A 25,568-nucleotide genomic window follows, 5' to 3' on the forward strand; every position below is an offset into this window, starting at 1 on the left:
GACTGAGCCCATCTCAGCGGGCCGGGTTGGGCCCAGGTGAGCGGCCGCGGATCCCTGCGGGACCCACACCCCTTGCCTGCCAAGAGCGTACTCCCCCGGCCGCCGAAGCGCCCCAGCCGCTGCTCCGCCCCCGAGCCCGCGGGTTGCAGCCCCTCCTGGGCGGGGGAGCAGAAGGCTGCAGGGAGGGCTGCGCGCCCACCCCGGGGGGGACCAACGGAAATCCTAGCGCTGTCCGCGCCTGTCCGACAGTCGCGGTGCATGGAGACACTTGGAGGGATCGGCGTGCACAGGTTGTCCCGAGACTTTACTGGGGGGTGCGGAGAGGAAGGGGCGTGGCATTAGTAAGGGCTACTTTTGTCTCTACTTTCTGCGCTTGATTCACCTGGGGCCGAAGGCCCGACACGTCCTTCCTGCTGCTCGAGACACAGCTGGGCCGCCTCTGTCCCCGGGAGGCTGGGGGCGGGGGGGAGGAGCCTACATTGTTTTCTTCTCAATTACCCTCTTAGAGCCAAGAGCACGGCTCTTTCCAGCTGTGCTTTCCCGAGGAACCCAGCTCGCAGCTGCCCCTGAAGAAGGGGCGGCAACCGGCCCCCCCCCCCCACACACTTCCCTTAGTGTCTCCTCCCAGGCCCTTCACCCTGGGCGCCTCCCCCTTGTGGGACCAGGCTACGCACACTTCCTGTGGGGGGCTGAGGCCAGAGAGGGCGGTGGAGGTGCAAAGGGGACCCAGCGCCGCCAGTTCTCTGCAGGAAAGCAGGGAGGCTGGCTGGCGCCAGTCCCTCCTGAGGGCCCTCTTGACAGGAAGCCCGAGCAGCCAGGGACCCTATTCATAGGCTTGCCCTCCCTTCTCTGACTGCAATGGAAAGGTGGTGACGCCTAATGTGGGGCCAGAAGCAGGACGAGCATCCTGGGATTCTGTTCCAGCTAAAGTCGTGTTACCCAGAAAGATTTCGCCCAAGGTGATACAGCCGTTAGTTCGTGGTGGAGCCGGATCTTGTGCCTGGGACTCGTCTTTCTAGATCCAGGCTCCTATGCACTCCGCTCCCCATTCCAGAGGTTTTCAGGCATTGAATTATGAAGCAAGTCAAGGATGCCATACACAGCACATCTAAGGCTGGACTATCTAATGAGAGAGTGACTCTATTCGGGATTCGGGGATTTTTCAGCTAGCCTGAGACCCAACCTCCCTTCCTCCTCATTTCGTACGGGGGGTGGGGGGGGGGATTCTTTTCATGACAGCATGTGACTCTTGACGCCATTGTCTGTAAAATGGCATATAAATAAGTATGCAAAGTAGTATTACCGTGGAGGTGGCTTCCAGATCAACAAACCCCAAGATGGGAAGAGAAGGAACAAAAGGGTTTAGAATCCTCGCCTGGTATATGGAGCAGAGACAAGTCTGAGGACTGACTGGGATGGGATGGCTGTGGGTCCAAAACGGCCCTCTGTCCTTGGCATTGCTGCCTTCGGGGTGGGCAGAAACTGAAATCCTAGGCTCTGAACTAACATTACTGGAGGACTTGCCACCATTTGGAAGAATGCACCCCACGGTCCCCACACTATGCAGGGACCATGGGGAGTGTCATCAGGTCACCCATCCGCTCAGGGCAGGCAGACCCTGGACTCCCAGCGATGTGTCCTCAGTTGTCATCAACGAAAACCCCAGGCCCGTTTTGTGGAAAGTGCTTCCCCATTTGGTACATGGGCCTTTAAACCTAAATGCAGAATTTTTAATATTACTATTCTATTTAATTTCATATTTTGCCTCAGCTGTGTTAAATTAAATTAAATTGAATTGCTCCCAAGAATCAAATAAGAAACAACAACAACAAACAATACTGAACATCATGGTCTAAATAAAAAAGACCGAATCTGAAAAGTGCATGAGTCTCTCCTCTCGGCTTCTTCTTCGACTACTCTGCATACGATAAACTTTAACATCTGAGTGCTTGTTAGGTCAGTATTAAGAAAAATACAGCAGATGTGGGAAGTCGGTTTCATTTAGTGTGCTAGCATTCGACTGGTAGTGGCTGCCTGCAGCGCTGTGTTTAGCAGGAATCTGGAGCCACGTCCAGGCACAGCAGGAAAGAGTGCAGGGATAGACCAAAGGTGTCAAAGACAGGTGAGAAGGGAGAGGCAAGCAGGCCACCCAGTTGCCGGCAGGGCCCCAAGGGCTTTGCTGTGGTGGCATTTCTGCCAGAGGTCCTGTGATTAAACTCTAAAGGCTATTAGCAGGAGTGTTTCAATTGCTCTTGTCATTACCCTGTAGTGGGAAATAAAGCCAGAAAAGGAAACCTAATGTCTGTGATTCCCTCGGACTTTGAAGGACATCTTCATGTGCTGGGCTGATTATCCCCTCCTGTCCCCGCCCACCCAGTTTTAAGCCAGAGTCAAAATAGGAAACAGGGAACATAATTCTAAAGGAAATGAAAAGACAAGAAAACACTATAATGTTATTTTTAATTACATATTACATGAAACATACATATTTGAAAAGACTTCCAATTTTCTCTGAGATGTATATATAGGAATCAGTCCCCACTAAGATAGAAAGACATATATCTTATACTATATGCCATGTATAAAGACAGAAAATTACAGCAGAAATACATAGGAAAAGCCAGGATTAATCTCAATAGCTTCTGTAATCCCAGCTGTTAAATTAAAAGTCAGTGTCTTTTTTAGGTTATAAAGCAAATAATGGTCCAGAGCCAGATCTGTCTGTTGCCTGTTTTTATGTGGCCTGTAAGGTAAGAATGTTTTTTATATTTTTTGAATGGTTGGGAAAAAAATTAAAAGAATATTTCGTGCCATGTGAAAGTACATAAAATTCAAATTTCAGGGTCCATAGATAAAGTTTTATTGGAACAAAGCAATGCCCATTCATCACGCATTCCCTACAGTTGCTTTCGCACTATCCCAGTGGAGTCGAGTCATTCTGACAAAGACGGTGTGGCCCACGAAGCCAAAGATGTTCACTATCTGGTCATTTACAAGAGAAGTTCACAGGAAAAGGTTCTAAGAGATAGTGACCGTGAGCATGTCCAGGATATAGTTTCTTTCTCAGATTCAGCATTGCGACCTCTATTTTGGACCCAAACGTGAGTTAAAATTTCAAGTGACTTGGGGTTTGTTCTTATCCATGTACTTAATATAGAATAAATTATAGATCAGTCTGTAGTTTTAATAAACAAAATACAAAATGGTTATTGTAATAAAAATTATTAAATATTTGAATTTTGTTAATTATAATTTTTTAATTTCAAATTTTAGAAATTAGTAAATGATAAGCATTATAATAACCATTTTCTTTTTAAATAAGAAACAGCAAATAGCCCAGCACCTGACATATACTGGGCATGCAATAAGTGTTGCATTTACTTAAAATTAGTTTCTCTTTCTATTTCAATTCATTGAACAAAGCAATTACTACAAAAGTGTGGAAATAAATGATCACCCAAATGAGAACAAGCAAAGGCTATTTACTCAGGGCTTGCCACAGCAAGGGAGTCAGCCACCATCACCAGGGGAGTGGGAAGCAGCCAGAGGAGTGGGAAGCTTTTAAGTAGAGAAGAGGATGGCTGTGGGCGTGCTCCGATGGGGGGCGGCTGGCATGCAGAAGCTGTAGACAGGCTCACTAGAAGTGGGGTATCCTATGTGATCGGTTAGGGGAGCATATTTGGCTTCCTCCAGTTGGTCCCAAGTTGGAAGCAGGGGCAAAGATTAAGGAATCTGTCACTTATTACTCAATTCTTGACCATTTGGGGCTGATCATTTAGGGGCTGTCCTTTGGCTTACTGGACTGGTTGCTGCAGATAGCCAGTCCAAGTGATAGATGGTCTCACCATTATCCATTTGTATATTAGTCTCTCAAATGCAAAAAACTAAAATTCACTTCAGTTTCACAAATGTTTATCTAACCACTAGCTACATGCCAGGAACGGCATCGGATGCTAGGAATAAAGAGATGACTGTGACATGGCTGTTATGCTATATTATGGGGAGGCAGCCACAAAAAAAAGCCTATAAGAACAGTCTATCCCTTATCTCTTGTAGAGATGGGATTAAAGCTTCTCTAGAAAGAGTTGCTGATGCATAAACCTCCAAAAGAGATGTCACTGCCTTCAAAGGTGATGCAAAGCCCTTAGATCTGGGAAATGTTTATTATACCTGTCTTGCTGGTATTTAAGACAATGTTCTCAAAAGCCTACTCAGCAAAATGATAAATTCATGAAATTTCTTTACCTAATATTTCTTCAAGTTTGTCCTAACAATAGTACTTTCTTTTATCCACTGTTGCTTTCATTCTGAGGAACCAGATGAGTGAAAACTCTATAAAAATTAGACCAAAGTGCAACAGCTTCCCAAAACCAGCCTGTTGATTTTTTTAGAAGCATAATCCTGAATATTGAAGAGCACCAACCAATCAGCAATTGTTATACACCAGACAATGGGAACCCCTCTGTCCCACTCCGACTAGCCAGACCCCAAATTTACCACCTGGCCCTGGTTCTCTCTCCCCACCATACTTCAGATTGCTCCACGTGTCTGTCCTTCTTGGATCTTACAAGTTCTGCTGAGCTGACTGAGGTTTATCAATGGCATCCACCACTCTGACTCATTCCATTGGCTAAAGCAAGGCACATGTCCAAACCCAAATCAAGAAGACAGGGACGTAGACCCCAGCACAGGGTGAAGGATCGGGGTCAATGACATCATCTACCTCACGGCATCTGTCTCTGCCTCTGCATGCGGCTGTAAATGCATAAACAATAAAGTTCATGTGACCTGCCCTGCAGCTCCGGCCTCGAGTCTCCTCAGGCTCGTTAATAAAGCATAACATAGTGTAGTGTTTTAGATATGAGGCAGATTTAGGTTTGTTACCTAGTTTTCACCATTTACAGTTTTGAAATCTTGGGCAAGTGACTTAATTTTTCTCTGACCCTCATTATTTTCATCTGCAAAATAGGGATAGTAACAGCATCTTCTTTAGATGTAAAACATGACGTGTCTTTATCAGTAGGGTACAGCCGGAAGGACACTCTTGAACTGGACCATTTACAAGAGTTTACTAAAGGCTCTCATCTACAAAGATGTGGGCAGAGTTTAGGGAAACCAAACAGGGACAGAGCAGTATCCCAGGGTTAGCAAGAGATATGGCGGGACACAGCCAATCTGCAGTGAGCCGTAGGAGAATGGCACTCCGACCTCCTTCTCTTCCTGTCCCCCTCTCCTGACAGTGCTACCCATCGATCTAACCCGTTGACGCCCTGGGAGAGAGAGCAGCCAGGCAGAGGAGCCCGTCGCCCTGGGCCTATCTAAGAGGCTCCATCAGGGCCTGAGTGCGGCTCGGCAGAAAGACAAAAATAGTGACCGGGAGGCTATGAGAAGGTGATATACACAAGGACAAGCAGGCGGGCCACGTTCTTGACCACGAGAATTTAGGGCTCTTCTAAAAAAACTTATGAATGATTACAAGATGTTTTATAAACTAAAACTAATTTTTAACATTTTTCCATGTCTTTGCATCTGGTAGCTTGTATTATTTTTTATTTTATCATCCTTGGAGCATTTTAAGGAATTTTAAATAACTAATGATACTTCGCACTTAAAGTGCACTGCTAAACGGTAATAATGAGTTGGTTTTTCTTTGGCGCTACCTGTGTGCTAGGGGATGTTAAGGCGGCACTCAGCCTATTGTTCGGAGCAGGGCTTCTGGTGGCAGATAGCCTCGATTCGAAGCCCACCTCCACAGTTTACCAGCCGTGTGAGGTCGGGGGTTTTCCCACCTCTCTATCTTTTGGGCTCTTCATCTGTGAAATGGGGGGAAATAATAAGAAGTTTGAACTCTCTGTATAAAGTGCTGGCCCATAGTAAATACCGACACGTCAGCTCACGTCATCACTACAACGCCGCAAGGTCAGTCGAGTATTAATCCCAATTTACAGACAAGGAGACGGGCTCGGGGAGCTGTAGCTACCTGTCCAAGTTTATACTACTTCAAATCTAGGTCTTTCTGACTCCGACCCACGCATGTTCTTAATCACGGTGTTATGCCGAACTCCCACCATTTATCAAATCTGCGGCATTTTGAAAATGACAGAATTGTTTTGGATCGGTGTGCATTTATTCTGTTTTTTCCACTTTTAAAGAACTTTTTTTACCAGTTGGTCTAAAAAGCCATTTATTCAGAATGGAACTAGGGTCACAACAGACTATCAAGGCATGGCTTGAAAACCACAGAACGAGTCACCAGTTCTGGGTTACAAGGAGAGGGCTGGGTCCCTGTGGGGAGCCCAGTGGCAACCTAACCTGAACGGGAGGTCAAAGCAGGAGGAGCGGCAATGCCCGGCTGAGACCAGGGCATTCCCACCTCCTCTGGTCTCCACAGTAACAATTAGATACAGGTATGAATATCGAGCGATGCGGAAAGCGTACATAGGAAGGTTACGTGACTTGTCCTTTATAAATGCTGTAGCCGCGACGCATACGGGAGCTTAAATAAGGTGTGAGGCACGGAGTGGAAGACAATGTTGGTTGAAATGGCATTCATTCAAGTGCTTGTTTTATTTCGACATCCTGTCTGAGAGGGGTTTCAGAACTGAGGAGTAAAAGTTCCCACTGTCCAAATGCTTTGAATTCCTTCTGAGTAAGATTTTGCATTTCAGGATCTGTTTCTAAGGACCTGGGAGGTGACCCCTCCGTTTGTTTTGCTCTGAGCTGATTGACGTCACTGAAGAGCAAAACCCAAAACAGGGATCCTAGGACAAAACCTAGAAACCAGGTCTCCTGAGAACAGGCCACTGCCCTTTCTTCCTTACTGATTAGACCCCAGAAAGACTCTATGGTGGCGAAAAGTGGGAGGTGTGAACAGCTCCTTTTTATGTCCAAGGAGATAAAGCAACCAAGAACTGAAACGGCTTTCAGTAGAATTATTACGAATCCTGGCCTCTCATGAATAATCTACCACTAACCTCGCTCTCCCAACCCACCGCTGCCGCCCCCCCCAAGGAAGAATTAACCACTTGGAACAGATGAGTTTAAGTTTCCTTTCTGTCCTAAAGAGGGGAAAAACAACATCACTTTCTCTCCTCTAGACAGCATCCAAATGTGCTCCACTTAGCCACATCGCTCAGGACAAGAGCCTTTGAAATTAATGATGCTTTTCTAAGAGTAATTGCTTCTGCTCTAATCGTATGCTATTTCTTGCTACCCACGGGGCTCAGCATTAAGATTGCCTGAAGGAATTAGCAAATTGCCCAAAATGCACTTCTCTCAAGCCTCCAGGTTGCTTAATAAATGATGATGAGTCACCCTAAGCCAGGTAGTCACCTCGCATCCCTTATAACATGTGAATATGCTTCTCGAGAGGCAAATCAGAGAGTGGAACTAGGAAAAATAGGAGCTCAGATTTTTTTAAAAAAAACCTTCCCATGAACATCAACTCTAATTGAAAAATAAAATTTTTCTTAAAAAAAACCTTCCCGGCTGTTTTTTTAATTGAAGTGAAATTTACATAACATACAAGTAACTATTATAAAGTATACAGTTCAGTGGTTTTTAGTGTAGTCATCATGTTGTGCAACTACTAGCTTTCTAGGATCAAGCCTTTTTCATCACCCCATAAAAACACCTGTACCCATAAGTAGTTACTCCTCATTCTCCCCTACCCACACTCCCTGGTGATCGCTAGTCTGCTTTCTGTCTCTGGATTAGCCTACTCTGGATAGCTCACGTAAAAGCGATCAAACAATATGTGATCTTTTGTGCCTGGCTTCTTTAACTTAACATAATGTTTTCAAGGTCCGTCCATGTTATAGAATGTATCAGTCCTTTTTCTGACTGCGTAATATTCCATTGTATATACCACAATTTGTTTATCCGTTCCCCACCTCTCTTTTTGATCTGAATTATTCAGGCTGGTTGTCCAACTGACGCATATATAAAGTTCGACTCTCCTCTTCGGCCATCTAAGCAGCACGGCGTCTCACTTCTAACCGTTGTACAGTCAGCTTGGGGGGTGACATAATCTTTGGTGAGGCTTCCTCCACTATCATTTTTGGCAATTTCTGGACATTATCCTAACGAAATAATTAAAGTTGACTCATTATTTTTTTCTTAACATTCTTCTACCTATATTTTTCAGGTAAAATCTGGATTTAAAACAATCGTTCACCTGAGAAACTTGTTACCTTAAAATACAAGAGGTAAAATCACATTAATGTGAATAAAATAAATACAGAAAGAAACCAAGAAAAGGTTTAAATATGCACTTGGAGGCACTCATAACAAATTCATATATCTTATATCATATTTCTTATATCAAAAAGCAAAATAAAGAAGCAGACTGCGTAAGTTCTAATGGATTTTAACTAGTTTTTATGTTGAGGGAAATCCAACATAAATCCATGGAGGAAAAAATGAAGGGTAGAAGCTAAAAAATAAAACGTAAGAGAACAAAATAGAAGGATATACTAGAACACATCTCAAATAAGTAGGAAATACTGTACATCTTCCAATTTCAATTTGCAGCTCACTAAGGCAGTTGGAATTTGCTCATCAATTTGATGATAAGTTTAAAAAGAGTAATTCCATTGGACATAACTTTGGATTTTTAAGACTTAGAAGTTCAAGTAAGTGTGGGCAGCTACATGTTTTTAGAAGTGGGAGTTTAAATGTTATGGTGATGTCCCAGCTAGATTAGAGGCAATTCATAAAACTGCAATTGCTTATAAGGACTTTGTCCCTGATTTGTCTAAGTTACATCAGAAAATAAAGTTCAGTTCAAATTAAACAAAATAGCTAAACTAGCTTATCTGAACCCTGAAAGTCAACATTCGAGGTATTTCATAATACTCTAATGTTCACTCAAAAGAAAAGGGCTAATTCCACATCGGGCTTTACCCAAAGGTTCACCGTGTTATTATCACGTAAGGGGGTACACACGTGCTTTCATAGGAAGTGACCTTTGACACCATCAGCAACATGTAAACTATGAATTCCCACAAGGGGGTTGTATTGCATAAGGAAATTATATGACTGTGGCCTCAAACTACCATAAGAACAAAGGCAAAATCTACCTGTCACAATAAGGCGAAATAACAGACACTTCTCATTCGAGTTCAATTAAACACAAAACAAACAGTCCTCTATCCCTGTCCATTGTCTTTGAATGCCATAAAGATAACTTCCAAGGTTTAAAACGGAGATCTGATGCTTTAATCGTTAATATTCATCATTCTACATTTTATTTATTTATTTTTTAATTCAGATTATAACGTGTAACATTCTGGAGCTACAGGGAGTCACGGCTAAACACGTGGGAGGCAGCTCTGCTGCGCACGCTCCCCGTACCGCCGCAGCCCACGCCACTGAAATACCGACAGCCCGAGCCGCAGAGCCGTGCTCCGTTGGCCCTCTCGAGGAACGCGGTTCGAGATGTCATCAGCCCCAGAGGCGGCATTAATAACCCTGGAAATGGCAGCCCAGAGAAGCTTCCATGAGTAAGCATGGAATAGACGTTAGTGGCTCGGGCAGGGCGGAGCTCGTGTGCGGCGTGGCGTTTTGTGCCACATGCGCCATTCGGTGTCATCCACAAGGACGGCCACCTGATCTTCGCCGTCACCGGCCGGAATCGTCCTATCCACGCACGGCTCTCCGCCTCTCTCGGCGAAGCAATGCAAACTGCACGTTCAGTCTGCCCGTCGGCGACGCAGCCTCCGGCGTCGCAGGAAACGAGGGCGCAGTCCCGGGTCTGCAGCAGTGTGGTGATCCAGGTCCTGCGAGCAAGTCGCGCACAGGGACGTCGCGGAAGCCCCGCACCTGGGCGCGTGCAGCCGCGCGGGAGCCACGTGACCCGCCCCCGGGCTTCCAGAAACTGCGGCGGGACTCTGTCCTGTTCATCTTGCCGGGCGTCTGGGGAACGTGCGAATCCTGCCTTCACTCCGGAGGCCCACGTGGCCTTGCACCCTGATCATAAAGAGGCGTCCCAGCAAGGTGCTGTTAATTTTCCCACCGCCGCTCTGAGCCATACAGACAGCTCGGCCTCTCCTGCTTCCACGCGTCCCTATGCTGTCTCCAGTTGCTGAACTTCTTAACGATCACCTTGGCCTGCTCCAGCCCATCTGCCCCCCACTTTTGGTGTGAGCTGCCGCAAATGGCACCATATTGGGCGGGGGCTTGGTGGAGCCAGAGGTGCTCAAGGTGGCGATGGCAGGAGCAGGAAAGAGCGGCCCCTTTCCTGGAAGTGGAGGAGGAGGAGGCGGGAGGCGGGTGAGGTGCTGGCCCCCGCCGTGAGCCCGGCTCTGAGAGCGAGACTTTTATTTCTGCCACGTTTCTTCACGTCTTTGTCATTCATTCTCCTGCCATGTGAACAAAGAAAAGAACTACAACGTAAGAAGAGAAAGAACCGCCAGTTTTTAGTACCGACTATAAAATCGCTAGGATTGGCACTTTTTGAGCCTTTCTGAGCAGTGGTAATTTCCCCCGATGTTTACTCTGCCCGCTCCCTTCCCACGATTGGCAGGAAAACCTTTAAAATAGAAAAGGCTGTGTGCGCGTGTGGCCCATGCACTAAGCCCTCGAATTCGCCAGGCACCACCTGGGCTCCTACTGCCAGAGATGTAGGCGTCACAGGAAATGTCACCGTGTCAGTCACTGGGGTGGGGGTGCATTCTGTGCCCAGACAAGTCCCGCATCAGTAAGCGTCTCCTCTTGCCACAGAGCCTACAGCAACAACACTGAGAGTTCACTGACCTCCAGGATGGGCACCACGGCGTCAGGTGGAGAGGGCGCTTCTCAGCCAAGCGGAAGGTAAAAGCCACTCTCAGAAAAGCAAAAACAACAACCTCAGCGTTTTGCAACACGTATTGGAGGAAACAAGTCTCCATAGAAATCAACTGATACAACTTGGAGTAAACATGAACCTATTGCAAAAAACTACAAAAGTAGAGCCAGAGGCCTTTATACGAGGGTGCTAGCTGGGCTCGATCTCAGCAGAATGGGAAGAACACGGGACGAACGGAAGAGAGGCGACAGAACCTGATACAGAAGACTTGACCTGAGCAGGATTATTCCTGTGGCTCTAGCTGAGAGCTCTGTGTTGGTGAGAGCTCCGTGTTGGTTAGCACGCTTTCAGAAAAACAACAGCAATTACATGCAAAACCCAACTCGAATTATCTGCTGGTCCACTAAGCTGGACGACCAGACGGAGGGGAGTTCTGCCTCCATTTCTTTGACCTCCTCCAAGTCTTGGCTTCATCCTCGCAGGGCAAGGAGACAGCTACGGCAGGCCATCCTCACGGCTACGGCAGGTGCCCGCACCACATGCACGCGCAACAAAGCTGTGAGAACAGCGCATCTCTTCCTGCAGCTCTCTCGAGAGTGAATGAACCTCCTGGAATCCCCCAGCAAACACCCCCAGAGTCGCATGCTTGCTTCTCACTCGGTCACTGCAAACGGGTGGAGATTACCGTTATTGCTTTAAACAATTCAGGCCTGTGCCTGGCCAATCCCCGCACCGTGTGACTGCTCCCCAGTGGTGGAGGAGTGTGATGGATATTGAAGACACACCATAAAGCTACAATAGTTTACCAGCAATTCCTTAGTCAGGAGGCAGTGGTCACGCTGCCGGAACCCCACACACAGCCTTAAGAGTTTGAGCCTTGTCTTTGTGTTAGTGAGGACGCTGGAGTCGCAAGTAACAGAAACATAATCAATCCCATTAGCTAAGGGAACTGGCTGGTTCTCGGCAACCAAGAAAAGGTTAACTTCTGACCTGAGGGGACATCGGGCTGGGCTATGACCGGAACGGGACCATGCGTGCTGCCAGGGTTCTCCCTCCATCGGTCACCTCTGCTCCTCTCTGCACACTTTTCCATTCAGACTGGCTTTTTCCAGGTAGCCAGGAAACTCGGCCACTGACAGCAACAAACAGTTACACCTCACAGCATCAGCTACTGCAGAAGGACTGAACTCAAGGCCTCTCTGGTCTCAAGTCAAAGACCTTTGAGGGAGCATTTGAGGGCTTTCTTCCCAGCGTGTCATCAGCTTGGTTCAAATAAACTCAGATAAACTCTCATTAAAAAAAAAATCTTTGGAAAGTGCCTCATGGGAGGGGCTTGGGTCAGATGCCAATCTCTGAACAAATAACTAGAACCAGGGGTTGGGAGTCACTCTGCACTAACACAGCAACCTCCTGGCTAACTGGGCGGGCGGAGGAAGAGGCAGTTTCCGGAAAAGGGGTCCTGGGAGGACAATCCTAAGTGTCCCCTGCAATGGTTATGCTCAGGTGCATAACGAACTGCAGAGAGTTCTCATTCCAAGAGAAGGGAGCCTTCATTTGCAAAACTATTTCTTAAAAAGAACCCCACCAAGTATTATTATAGATAATAAGTGGACTCTGACAAGTGCAATCAGATTAACAGGGCAAAAAATAAAAAGAAGCGCCTCTTCCTCTCTGGGTGAGAGACACTCTTGACTTGGAAAGGAGAGAATTAGAGTCAGTTATTTTCCGCAGTCTTGAGGATTGAATTCTTCCCCTCCAGATACACAAAAAAATGGCAGTTATGAAGTAGAGCAGGAGTTCGTAAGAAAGGAAGGATAGATACCTAGTCGCTGGGCCGGGGCGGAGAAGCAAGGCCTACCTCTCAGAAGGCCACAGGGCTATGAGTTTCTCTCTTGGTTGGGGTTCCCCCAGCAGATCCTGAAAATAACTGGGGTACAAGTACTTCCAAGGTCAACCCAGGAAACAAGTGAGGGAGCAGAGAAGTATGTTCCAGGGTGTGAGGCAGGACGTGTTAGTGGTGGCTGTGCGGCTGTGGACGGCTGCAGCCCCTCCAGGAGGCTGAGTAGAACACACCTCAGAATCGCCCCACCAACGGGCAAGGCGGCTGGGATTTTTACCATCACTCCTGGGGTCCTAATTCCCCAGCACTTCAAGCATCGCATGCTCACTGGGCCGGAGAAAACCTTTAAATACAACCAGGTGCTTGAGGCAGGAGGTCATTGGTGTGATATGCAATCTGTTCACTCAAGTTACAGGCGACCTCCAGGGGTGACCTCCAGGGTGGGCCAGGGGACGTTGCAGGAGGCACTGAGAGCACCCGCTCTAGTTCCCAGAACCCACACCTTCAAGCCGTCTCCCCTCTCACAGGTTTCTGGTGTCCATTTTAACTCGATTTCACCTGGATTCACCTGGCTCCCCCACAGGTGCACTGGGCCAGGCCCCGGCAGTGGTTTGGGGCAGGATGAAACCCAACATGTACCAGGTACCTGCGACAGGCCCGGTCCTGTACAAATATCATCTCCTGGTAGCACTCAGGACTGCCCTGTGATGCACACCATACCCCCCCCCCCCCGATTCTACCCACATGTACATAAACATATACAGATGGAAACTGAGACCCACAGGGAGGGAGGTGAATTGCTCCATCTCCAATGTCTAGGAAGTGACACAATCGAGATTCAAACCATGTGAGGTCAGCGCGAATCCTCAGGCCCTTTCCTCCTGACACGCAGAGGAGGCCGGTCCCTCTTCACCTGAGAAAACATTTCCCTTAAATCAAGAGATGCCCGTTTAAAGAACTCCTGGGAACTCTGGGAAGCACCGGTCCTCCCAGAGAGCAGGGTGCAGCAAACCCAATGGCCTGCCGGGTTACCTTTTACTAACTCTGAAACCCAAACCTGCCCATGTGTAAACCATCCCGTAATACACGTCCGTCCGCTTAACAGGAAACCCCCTGCGGGCCAGGCGGCTACCGTGCTGCTTTCGGTTTATGCGAGGGACTGGTGGGGGACAAGCCACAGCACAGAACCCACACCGCACCGCCCTCCGGGGCGGGCATTGCAGCGACTCAGCGCTGCCTACAGGAGGGGCAGGTTTAAAAGAGTCCGGTGACATCATGGCAGTGTTTTCCAGCCTGGGGAGTAGGTGGCACAAAAGGGGATAATTTCGGCAGGTTCGCCGGTAGTTGATTCCCCCAGCGAGCCTCCGGAGAAGACTCCTCCTTCCCGCACCAGAGCAGCGAGGGCTGGGGTTCTTCCTTCATCCCGGGAAGATGTGGGATCACATATAACATCCTTTGCTCCGCCCCAAAAGCTCTTACCGACCAGTGATCACACCTTGGTTTTGTGTCACAGCACCGGACACTAATTCCATTGATTCATTGCCATTTAATGGGCGTCCACATCTATGACTTTCTTGGTCCTGTGAAAAGCATCGACCGTACAAACATGAGTAAATAACTTCGAGCGATGAAGGATTTGCAGTTTGTGCGAGTACTGAATTAGACAATGAATGTGCGGATGTGACATTGTCTGCACGTACAGGTGCACGGTTGATGCTGGGTTCCTTTTCATTCCCTTCATAGTCTCCAAAACACTTTCGTGGGAATTGTCTGGTCGACTTCTCAGGGCCTCCTCGAATCTAATTTGCAGCAGGACAGAATAAAAGCACGTCGGTAAGCACAGGAAGCCTGCGATGGAGCAGCACACGGCGAAGGCCACGGCTCTGGGACTCGGCTGGAATTTCTGACTCTGCCATAGCCCAGCCCAGACCTTATGCGTGCCTGACTCTCTGCCTCAGTTTCTTCATCAGTACAAGGAAGAGGGTGTGATGGTTCGTTTTGCGTCAACTTGGCGAGGCTATGGTACCCATTTATTTAATGAAATGCTGATCTAGGTGTTGCTGTGAAGATATTTTGAAGTTGTGGTTAATAGCTACAATTAGGTGACTTAGGGCATTACCCTCGATAATGCCAGCAGGTTTCATCCAATCAGTGGAAAGTCTTTAAAAACCTAAACAAAGGTTTCCCAAAGAGGAAATTCTGCCTTCAGCAAAACCTGCTCGTGCTGAAACCTGCTGGCTTGCCCTATGGACTTGGGACTCGCCAACGCCCATAGTGGTATAAATCAATTCCTTGAAAGAGAGAGATGATAGGTAGGTAGACATATCCATACACATCTCCTATTGGTTCGGTTTCTCTGGAGAATCCTAACTGATACAGGGGACAATACCCCATGCCACCTCACTGAGTCGTGAGGAGTAGCATGGCTGGACCAGTGCCTGACACAGGGAAGGGGCACACTACATGTTACCTACTCCAGACCACTCGGCTGGTGGCTGCGAGATGGGCCCAGTCCGCCAGCACGAGACATTTACACCACACCTTATATTTCCTCTGCCTGCTACACAGAGTTATGCCAATCTGTCCTGCTCTTCAGAGATAGAGTGAGAATGTGAGGACACATTTCTCACAATCCTGGCCACCCACTTTATCCACTGATTCACAGAATCGCTGGCCCCACCGCCAGGGCAATGGAGATCTTGACCAGAATCTGACCATCTCACACCTCCCTGAGGGCCTTGAGTTATTGAGGAGGTTCCCTCAGAGCTACAACCTGGGTTTGGCTCTAAGCCACAGGTGGGGAGTTCACTTTCCTAGCAGGTGTCATTGGCCCAAGACAAATAATCAAAATCATAAAGGTAAAAAGCAATCTATTAAGGATTTGGGTTATTTTAAGAATGGAACTATTTTTAACATTATATTTCGGTTGTATCATAGTCAGCCAAAGAAAAGAGATTGGGAAACGGTAAAAGGAGGCCCAAGAAAGAAAATAAATTTGGGAATTTGCCGAAAATGAATACTGTTTGTTTGGCCTGGAAAAGAAAATGTGAAGGAGCTGGTAAAGCTAACGCCAGACGAGCTCTGCTCACGCACACAGCCTTTCCCAGCTTCCGAGAACCACCCACACCCACCTGAACCAACTGAACACAGTTCTCTCCACGCAAAGCTTCTATGTGATATCATGTACATTCATCATACATTTCTCATATAACCCGGAAGTAAGTGTCATCATTCCCACTTACAGGAAGGGCGCTTAGGCTTACTTCTCCAAGGTCACGCACTGAGACGTGACGGATCAGGCAGGAGCAGCCAGGTCCGCCCCACTGCCATGCTCCCTTTAAATGCCTTCCTGGGCCCTCTTGCCTTCCAGCTCCCGTCCCTCTTCGCCCTTTGGCTGCAGGGTGCCGGGGCCCAGAGGCAGATGATGCATCATCACTCTTGGCACTGCTGCACCTGTGCGGGAAAGACGGTGCTTCGGCAATAAACCGGGAAAGCGCTATCTCTAGGTCACCCATGGGGGAGGGCAGGGGCTCAAACACCAGCGATTTCGATCCGCTTCTGGGGCAGAAGGGGGGAATTTTACCCGGGGAAGCAATCACCACCACCTGGTCGTGAACGCAGCGGTACAGCGGGGAGCTCTGAACCGGGTCCCAGGGACGTGAGCACTGGTTGCAGCTCAGCCCAAGTCCCTCAGACAAGTCAGGGCCCCTCTCTGACCGAGGGGTCCCATCTCTAAAGAGCAGGCCTGGGCCTACAGGTGTTGGAAGCTCCTTTCCAACCCATCACACCCTGGATCCCATGACCTGAGATGCCACAGATCTCAGCACAAGCTTGTGTCATCCTCGAGCACCAGCTACCAGGCCAGCTGCAGGCCAAGCTTCATTGGGTAAGGTCCTCACCTCTCGGGAGCTCATTATTTATTTTCCTAAATAAATGTCAGGTAGAAGAAACTAGGTGTCAGTAGGGGATCGTTGGCGGTTCCAATCACTATGGAAAGTTCCTTAAGCTTCTGCAATCTCCACCTGGGGTGAAGTGAACCCCCAATCTGGACCTAGGAAAAAACCCGGGCCAAACTGCTCCACTGGGCATAGCACTTGTTCCCCAGCCTTTTCTCATCTTCTCGCTGGCACAGGCTGCCTCTTGCCCAACTCAATTTTATCCACTAATTAAATGTCACACTTTCAGCTGCAATCACTGAGAGATGCTCTCCAGGCGATGCAGAGGGGAAAATAAGGTCCTTCCCACTTCTTACTGCCCTCTGAGAAGTGACCTCACCAATGACAAATAACAGGGTTGCTACGAGGAAGTGTTAATGGGGCCCCTGGCCCAAAGGCAGCAATTATGAGATGAAAGATAGCTTCCTACTCTATTGTCACCATTTAATTCAACAAATATCACTTGAGCCCTTCTGCTTTGTGACGGAAGATTCGAAGATGACTAGGGGCTCAGTTCTTGGGGGAAATGTTACCAACTGTCTGAGCTAAAGGTAGCTTGAATTGCTGAAGCAGAATGGCTGTGATGGAAAAACCATAAAAGCGAGTTGATATGGAGGCTCTTTAAATAGCAGTAATAACTACCGCCATTTACTTACTGAGCGCTTCCTGTGAGCAGAACTATACTGGACGCTTTATATATATTATCTTTGTTAATTTTTACAATGCTGAGAGGTGGTTATTTTTCCCAAATTATAAATGAAAGAATTTAACCCAAAGACACTAAGTAGCCGTCTACACTCGCGCAACTAACAAACGATTGACTGGGATGAGTCTACATAAGTCTGATTCTAGAGCGCATGTTTTCATTCAAGTTATAGACAATCTTTTACAGCAGAAAAAGCACCTCATATAGGAAACAGGAAAAAGATTCCTCTTTTTCAAAAAGAAGTGTAAAATAGCAGACCCGACCCCTTACCTGCCCTTGCGTCGAGAAGCAATAGTGAGCACAGCAGCGCGGAAAGCCAGAAAACTGAGCTGGAATACCGGCTTGCTGGTTCGGAAGGAAAGCTGTGGGACTTGCCAGGCGAAACGCGAAGCCGGCCCCCCGGTACGGAGGGCCAGGACCAGCAGGCAGAGCCTCTGGATTAGTCGGTAGCAAGAGATCTTACTTAGGAGGCTTGTCTTGGGCGACCCTAAAACGAGAAGACCCGCACCCACCCGCCCCAAATCTTAAACGTGCATATAGAGGCCCTGCCTGGCTTCAGCCACATCTTCCATCCAGATGGTCTCAACACCTTACTTACTTTCGAGGCTACATCCTTGAAACAGTTCCCACTGTTCCTAGGGTGGGCAGAATGTACGTTTCAAGGCCAAGGGGGCGGGCTGAGGAGCCTCTGATTGCTCGGGTCCAGCTTTCTGATCAACCAGTGGTCACCACCGTCCCTTGAACTCTTCTAACGAAGTTCGGAGGAAAACTAGAAAGTCTTGGCTTTAGCAGCTAGCTACCTGTTCCACAGCACCCTCTGGTGACCAACTAATGTCATACATGATTTATTAAATTCAAGAATAAAGTGTCTAATAACCAAAGATTCAGCCAGGATTAACCTCAGATAAAGTAGATTAAGCCTATTTTCTGGCCATTCTCTGCTCCAGCCTCATGCCCACTAACCTGCACACTCCTCGTGACTGGTGTAGACAAAACACAGTTTGGGGCATCAGGCTGACCTGAGATCAAAGGCCAGCTTACTACTTAGAGATGTCAGTAAGTGAGACTCACAGGGCACCAGATCCTGCTGGAGCTCCCCGAATTTCTGCTTCTGACTTTCCCTGTTAACAGCCAGCACCAAATTTCATCTCTGCACTGGGTCAATCAACCACGCCAGCCAAACTCTTTAAGGTATTCAGATAATCACCTAATCATTAATCCTTGCTTTCTACATTTTATTCAGTATTTAGGGTTTTTTTCTTAGTATATATAATTTTTATCTTAACAAAAGAAAAGCTTAATCTGGAAGCTACCCCAGAACAATAAAATTCCTTAGCGGAATATTTACCACCTTAATCAGAGTTGAGACCTTCTTCCATCTCCATCTTAATAGCCATCAGAGTTTTCGACGGTTATCAATAATATGCTGTGCCTCACTGCACGTGGTCTTAGGTGAACAATACTTCCCTCTGTTCTTTATACATTTATTAACATTTAACGGTTCTATCATTATTCCATTAATACCAAATCTGTCTATAAAATCGACACGAGAATATCATCTTGGTGTATTCCTAACATCTCCCTGTAGGGAGTCCCAACGGAGGGAATGATTGTGTTCCACATCAGACCTCAGTGTCAGACATGTGTTTTCGTTATCCATGACTCACATGCCACCAGTCTTCACCATTGGTCCATATTTATATCGATTAAATCATTAATTCAGTAATAATAAACACATTATTCGCAAAATTCAATGATCCTTTAATATCACTAGTATCACCTTACAGAATGAAAAAAACTTTTTAAGATATTCAGATGATGATGCTGGTGTTAGTGGCAGGATTTGTCTCCTTTGGAACCGGAACTTTGCATGCTATTAACTGCTTAAGGATTTTTTTTTTTTTTTTTAAGAAGGGAGAAGCTGTTCAAAACAGCATAATGAAAAGCACTTTGAAGTCTCTATGACTGGCCAAGTATAAGCATTGAGAAGTGGTAGAAGGGGGAGTGGGATCCTGTAGGACTTCCTGGAGGAAGCAACACTTTAGAAGAAAACCAAATGAAGAATTTAAAGACAAGAGTATTCCCACAGGAGCCTAACATGAGTAAATCCAAAAATCCAAAGACAGGGAATAGTCAGCGTTACAAATTCTGTTTTACTAAGGCAAGACCTAGGTGTGATTGACAAGGTCAACAGGCATTCCTCACGGTATCCTATTAAGGAATGTGGACTTCTGCTGTACAGAGGATGAGTTACTGAAAGGCGTGAAGGCCAGAGTGTCCCATGACCATATTCTGCATCTCAGATCACTCAAATGCTCCAATGGCTGTGGAGGACAGATGTGCGGGGCTGAGATAGGAGGCAGTCAGGAAGACAGAGGAGGTCACTGGTCACTATTATCAGTACAGCAGAGACTTGAGGCTTTGGAGTCTTTGAGGGGACCAATAATGAGCATCCTTTCACAACTGAGTCCTGAACCAAATGAAAAAAAGGCAAAATGATAAACAGACAAGGGTCAAAATATTTTTATTACTGGCAGACCCTACGTAGATGATACAGCTTTTATCTGTGGACTACGGTTAACGTCTTAGTATGGAACTCCCAAATCATTCCACAAAAACACAGGCACTGCTGGACCACACCAGACTCCTCCGTGCCTTCATGCAGGCCCCTATAAAAGTTATAGCAAAAAGGAGGGCATAACATATGCTCCCTGAAGGCAACTCAACCCCAAGAGGAAAAAGGGGTTTGGGCAAACATGCCCAGTTATCCCTCTTCCCATCTTTAATCAGGTAAGTCATTCCATGTCTTCTGGGCCGGAGGAAACAAAGGGATGAAAAGAGGCCAGGTGCATTATTACATTCATTAATCTTCCTCCGTGCAGGGAAGAAAAAAAAAAAATCACCAGAAGTGGAAAAGAAGCATTCCTCCCTTACTATTCCCATCCTTCTTGTTCTTTTCACCCACTGCGCTTAACAGTTAAAGCCTTGGAGAACCAGAACACAGTCTATCATGAAGTCACTCTCAAGTACCAGTCATCACGGAGGGGAGCAGGGAAGAGGAAGGATGCCACCGGCGCCTATGGGTAGAAGCCAGGATGCTGCCAAACCTCCTACGATGCGCGGGAGTGTCGACCTTAATTAGAATGGTACCTGCTCTGAATGAACTGCGATAGAAGACAGAGTAAGCAGATGGGATAATCACACCATTTTTATTACTGTTAAAGACTAGATTAAGAGACATGGTTTATCTATAGACAAGTGAATTTCCTACTGCTGAACCCCAGAAGTCAACTCAGTCACCTAGCCACAGACTAGGTAACCACAGGCCTAAGTGAGGTCAGGCTCCTCTAACGCTCACAGCACGCTCCCTGCAGGCTACGAAGTCCTGGGAGGAAAAAAGTTCATGCTCAGCTTGGGTAGGACTGCGAGTAAAAGGGTGAAAGAAGCATGGTAAACATTTAACCTCCCTCCAAAAGGAAAGAAACAACGGGAGAAAAGCAATCCCCCAGGCAAAGGTCAGAAGCAGTGACGTGGGGCCGCAGGCTCCTGAGAACCAGCTGGTAAACCCTTGACAGCCTGAAATCAGCCACTGCACGAGGATTTGCACCATGAAAATCAAAAACTACCAGACCAGGGCTTTGTTTTTAGAAAATAGAGTCCTTTTTTCGTGCGGAAACACTAAAATTGAAGGTGGATTCAAGATTTAAATGAAACAAAAAAAAACACAAAGTACCAAAAAATATATAATCACAGCAAAAGTTTTTCTAATCCATGTGTACCATAGGCAAAAACCATAAAAGACCAACATATGACTACATAAAAATACATTATTTATGTCAAAAAAAAAAAAAGGTACCACTCCCAGGCAAATTACAAACTGGGGAATTTACCTACAAAATGTGACCAAGAGTAGCCATTAAGAATTCTTACAAATTAGTAACAAGCCAAGCATCTCAATAATAAAAGTATCATATAAGTAATTCATAAAATACAAATGAGATCAAAATTAACTTTAAAAATTTTAAACATACCAGGTTTCCCCTACCACAATGGCAACGCGAGACGCTGGAACGCAGCCCATGGTGTTACCCTCGTGAAGGGCCCTGCGAAAAACTGCCGGCGACGGTGTACCTGGGAATAAACTTTTCGTTGGCAACATGACAACATATGCCCTTTGACCTCACACATTTATGAATTTATTCTAAGAAAAATAAAAATGTATACAGACCTGGTTAGACTACCATGGCAACAAGAATTGGCTAAATAAGTTATGGTAAATCTATGTAATGAAATACTATGCACACGTTAATGTTGCTGACACATCTGACATGGAAAAACATTTACCATTTAAATTCAAAAAAAGTTTTAAATGGAGGCCATGAAATGGTACATTTAGGGTGAAAAAGTTTTTCTAAAAATAAAATGTGTATTGAGTGAGAGTATACTGAGAAAGTCTTAGGAGGATATTCGGCAAAGTGTATTTTTCTTTTTACTTATCTATTCTTCTGCAATGTGCACATACTATCTGTGTATTTTGCTTGCTTGTTTTCAATAGGAATTAATGGAGCTTGATTTTAGTAGAAAAATCTTCATTTCAAAGCATCACAGTTTGAACTGAATTGTGTAAGTAATCATTTCAGGTTTTTTCGATGCACCTGTTCAAAACCAAAGTTTGTCTTTTTGTTTGGAACAACGTTTGAGAATTGAATGGTCACGTAAGTGAGGAAGCAAACAGGTACGAAATGACAATAAAACAACTGAAAAAATAACTACAATCTCTGTTCCACTGGCTACTACAGTATAAAAAATAAAATGACACTTATCCAAAACATTTTTATTTTAATCTTCAGAGAACAAACTTTTTTTTTTTCCAAGATAATGATAATCAACTTACAAAAATGGCATTTACAATGCCTCTTCAAAGCATTCCCCTTTAACGGGAAACTTAGCTTCACAGAACCCAAACATTGAAAGGTTTAAAAAAAATTTATATTTTGTTGTCATTAGAAGACAAAACAGAATCTAGCATAAGTCAAGGGAATCCATTCATACTTCAGGTCCTTCTCCTCCAGGAACCAGCTGCAAAGGAGGAAAGAGTTTAATGACACCACCACGACATCACCTAAAAACACCTGAGCGCGCCTCATCCACCAAAGCCATTTCTGCCTCTCTGCCCCTCCTACCCACTCCCGTTTTCTCCATGGCACCTCTCTCTACAATTCCAACATCACCAATCACTACTCAGTGTCTCAATGATAATTTTCGATTAAAAAGCACAAGTAAACTTATCTTTAGGCCTAAGATAGCTCCGCTTTGCAGCCCGGACCACTAGAGTGTCCCCTCCCATCCTGAGCACCTCTGGGCTGTGAACATTTAACCAAGCTTAGTTCTGTAATCCCTGCCCCACAAAAATGGTCTCCCATTGAGACAAAACAGCTTTACTGTGTCTTACCATTGTTATATTATTTCCATTTAGCAAAATCTGGTCTAATTTAGTAATCCTTCTTCCTTCTGGTGTGATTTCACTGAATGAATAGATAAAAAAGAGTCATGATAAACAGAGATAATCAAAGCCAATATTTTAATCCCTAAAAAAGATATTGTATATGAGTGAACATGAGGTCAGGCAATTACACCAGCAGCTTTCGGAGGCAAAGAAGATCCACTGGGTGGTGAACATTCTTCCCCAAAAGCAACAGAATGGCCTATTGGCCTAAGAGCCACATCCACTAGGCCTGAAACTTGTCAAGAAGATCAAATATAACATAAAATGTTTACATGCTCACTCTTTCTACTATTACTTACTACTGATTCCTATCCATTAAACCAATCTGTAATCAATTCAATTCTGAAAATGAAAACAGATACTGGTTGTGATCTTTATAATTAATATGAGCCATCGTTTACATTTTATCTTATACATATATGCAGAGCAATGAATTTAATTAAGAGCAGTAAATGCTCTTACTATCAGTTCCTTGATTTGACCTGAGCCCTAAGATTTCTGGCTTTTTAAGTATCTTTTACTTTAAGGCTTTGTCTCTACTAATGTCCTAGCAACTTAGTAAATAATTACATTAAGGTAATAACCCTCTGACCCAATTTTACTAGCTTTGCGTCAACAGTTAAATTTCTATGTTTAAGGTAATTCCAACAGGCAATGTTTTCTCATTCATCATGTTACTGACTCAACAGTACTAAATTGCCTTAAAGATTCCTTGCCCCCAATTCTATAATTTTGAACACTACTCACAACTCGGTGACATCTTCCAGTACCATATCTGAAATTTGATGTTAAGAAAATAAATATCAGGTTAAATTTACTCTGGCTTCTGCCTTTGTTCAGTTCTAATTGTAACATTTAACACAATCGCTCAAATTCAAAATGCCTGTGATTCGTAGAAACAATCTCCTTTAAGTACACACACCACTTAAAAATTATCACAACTTTCTTGAGAATATATTATTATTAAAATCAGTAAATGCTAATTGTCTATAGTTCTTATTTCTGTTCTTAAATAAATACTATAGAAAAACCCATACCACCATCATCTTTTAAAAGGATACTGACAAAGTCATCAAATCCTAGAAGTGTGCCAACAATTTCTTTATCACTCTTCATTACAATGTGAATTCTTGATCCTATACACTTATCCACAAGCTCTATGGATAGATTTTTTTTAGAAGACAAAACAAAGGAGAGAGGGAAAAGATAATTTTACTCATTCATTACTTCAACAAATACTTGAGCGCCTATTGGCACTTATTACTTGCATATGGTGAAAGATAAACCAGAAAAAGTATTCAATCAAAAACTTTCGATCTTATATTACATATCTCTATTCAATCATTACATTAAAAGTTTTCCCTGTTCTCCACTTACTTCTCTTTTCTAGCAATTTACCATGGTCGTGGTTTAATTTCAGATTATCTGATTAACATACGAACCACCCCCCACCCCCAACCCCCAATGCTGGGCACTTGTCAACAAATTTAAATCACGCCCATTGCCTTCAAGTAGCACACAAACCAGTGGAGGAGATAGGATACTGGACAAAAAACCATAACAAATAACGCTAAACCGGCTAAAGAGATGTTCAAGCTGCTATCAGAGTTAGAAGATAGACTTCTTAGGGTGTGGGAGGTAGTGACAAGGACTCTCCGGGGAAGACAGGTATGCCTTTTCCTAATACTTCGTAGCTAAAAAGTGATTTGAGTTAGTGGATGTGGCTGTGACTGAAAAATTTCCCTTCACTTGACAAAGTTTTTGAAGGCTCAGTATACGTCGCTGTCCGTTGGGATACAATGATAAGGAAAAAGAACCAGTTAATGCACTCACAGAGCTTAGAGTCTGGGGGCCGGGTGGTGCGCAGATGCTCAATTTTTTGAATGAATGAATGACAAATAGAGCTCGTTTCCAGATTCCTCTTTTAAGGTTCATTCCAGACCCCTGTGCTTCTGTCAGGAACAGGCCAGATACGTGACAGGGGACCTTCAACGCCAGGCGGTTGAGGAATGAGACCGCTATCCATTACTATAGAGGCGAGCGCGCAACGAAGAATGACGACGCATTCCCTAAGTGTGGGCCTTGAAGGTGCCAGTTTGGTTTGGGGAGTCACAAATCCCTGCCTAAAGGACGCTATCACGCTGAAGAGACACGGGCGGCCGGGGCCCGCAGAGGCCTGGAGCCTCGAGGCAAGCCGCGGAGGGGACAGCGGCTGGTTTCATACGCTTTCCTGACACTCGGCCGGGCTGCCTCGGCCGCAGCCCCTCGGCCCCCAACCCTAAGCTTCAGCTCCCGACTCCTCTTCCCACAGGACAACGGTTACCTAGAGGAAGCAGCTGCGAGGGGTTAGTGGTAGCGTTGGCCGCCATGGCTGCACCGGAAGTGGCCTGCGTCCATCGGCGTTTGAACCAGCGCGCTTCCGCTCCCCCGCCCCGCCTCCCGCGGGCCGGGCAGGCTCGACCAATCGGAGGCCGAGCGTGCGATCGGGCCGCTGCTCGCGCGCCGCGCGCGGTTCCTTCCTCTCCCCGCAGTGAGATCCTGGGAAAGTTTGCTGGCCACTGAACATTCAGCGGGCTGGGCAGGGCCCCACTGTCCCTTCCAAGTATCCGAGAGACGTTAAAGGTATCCTGCCTTGTGAATAAACTTCTCTAACCTGGCAGACGTTGCAAAACACGGAGAACTTTGAGTCCTATTTTCCTCTATAAACTTGCGTCTCGTGTCAAGACAGGATATTTCTTCACACCAGTAGAAATCAATTTGCTTTTCCCACCACCGATTCACTATGTTGCAATGTT

At 45.9% G+C, this 25,568-nt stretch overlaps 2 protein-coding genes and 1 non-coding gene across 6 annotated transcripts in view; all 3 read right to left on the bottom strand.

Annotated features, from left to right (window-relative positions):
• Positions 1 to 17,754, bottom strand: part of PDE1C (phosphodiesterase 1C) — a 454,332-nt gene extending 436,578 nt beyond the window's left edge. For all 4 annotated transcript variants that reach the window (XM_036230466.1, XM_016160223.2, XM_016160230.2 and 1 more), the window contains exon 1: positions 11,777 to 17,754. In XM_036230466.1, the coding sequence (XP_036086359.1) occupies positions 11,777 to 11,879 (103 nt within the window). In that variant the 5' untranslated portion in view covers positions 11,880 to 17,754. The remainder of the gene's footprint in view (positions 1 to 11,776) is intronic.
• Positions 17,755 to 18,889: 1,135 nt separating this feature from the next.
• On the bottom strand, positions 18,890 to 18,961 carry LOC118610871. Its single transcript, XR_004954132.1, has one exon. It is a non-coding gene; the product is annotated as a small nucleolar RNA SNORD113/SNORD114 family (small nucleolar RNA).
• A 3,125-nt stretch (positions 18,962 to 22,086) lies between these two features.
• On the bottom strand, positions 22,087 to 25,197 carry LSM5 (LSM5 homolog, U6 small nuclear RNA and mRNA degradation associated). The gene is made up of 5 exons (XM_016160262.2): positions 25,097 to 25,197; positions 23,835 to 23,930; positions 23,521 to 23,548; positions 22,720 to 22,792; positions 22,087 to 22,346 (listed from the first exon to the last, which is right to left on the bottom strand). Exons 1-5 carry the CDS (start codon positions 25,140 to 25,142, stop codon positions 22,314 to 22,316), a joined length of 276 nt encoding a protein of 91 aa, XP_016015748.1. The 5' UTR covers positions 25,143 to 25,197; the 3' UTR covers positions 22,087 to 22,313.
• Positions 25,198 to 25,568: the final 371 nt, after the last annotated feature.

Source organism: Rousettus aegyptiacus, unplaced genomic scaffold (genome assembly GCF_014176215.1).
Source record: "Rousettus aegyptiacus isolate mRouAeg1 unplaced genomic scaffold, mRouAeg1.p scaffold_m13_p_13, whole genome shotgun sequence".
NCBI classification, from domain to species: domain Eukaryota; kingdom Metazoa; phylum Chordata; class Mammalia; order Chiroptera; family Pteropodidae; genus Rousettus; species Rousettus aegyptiacus.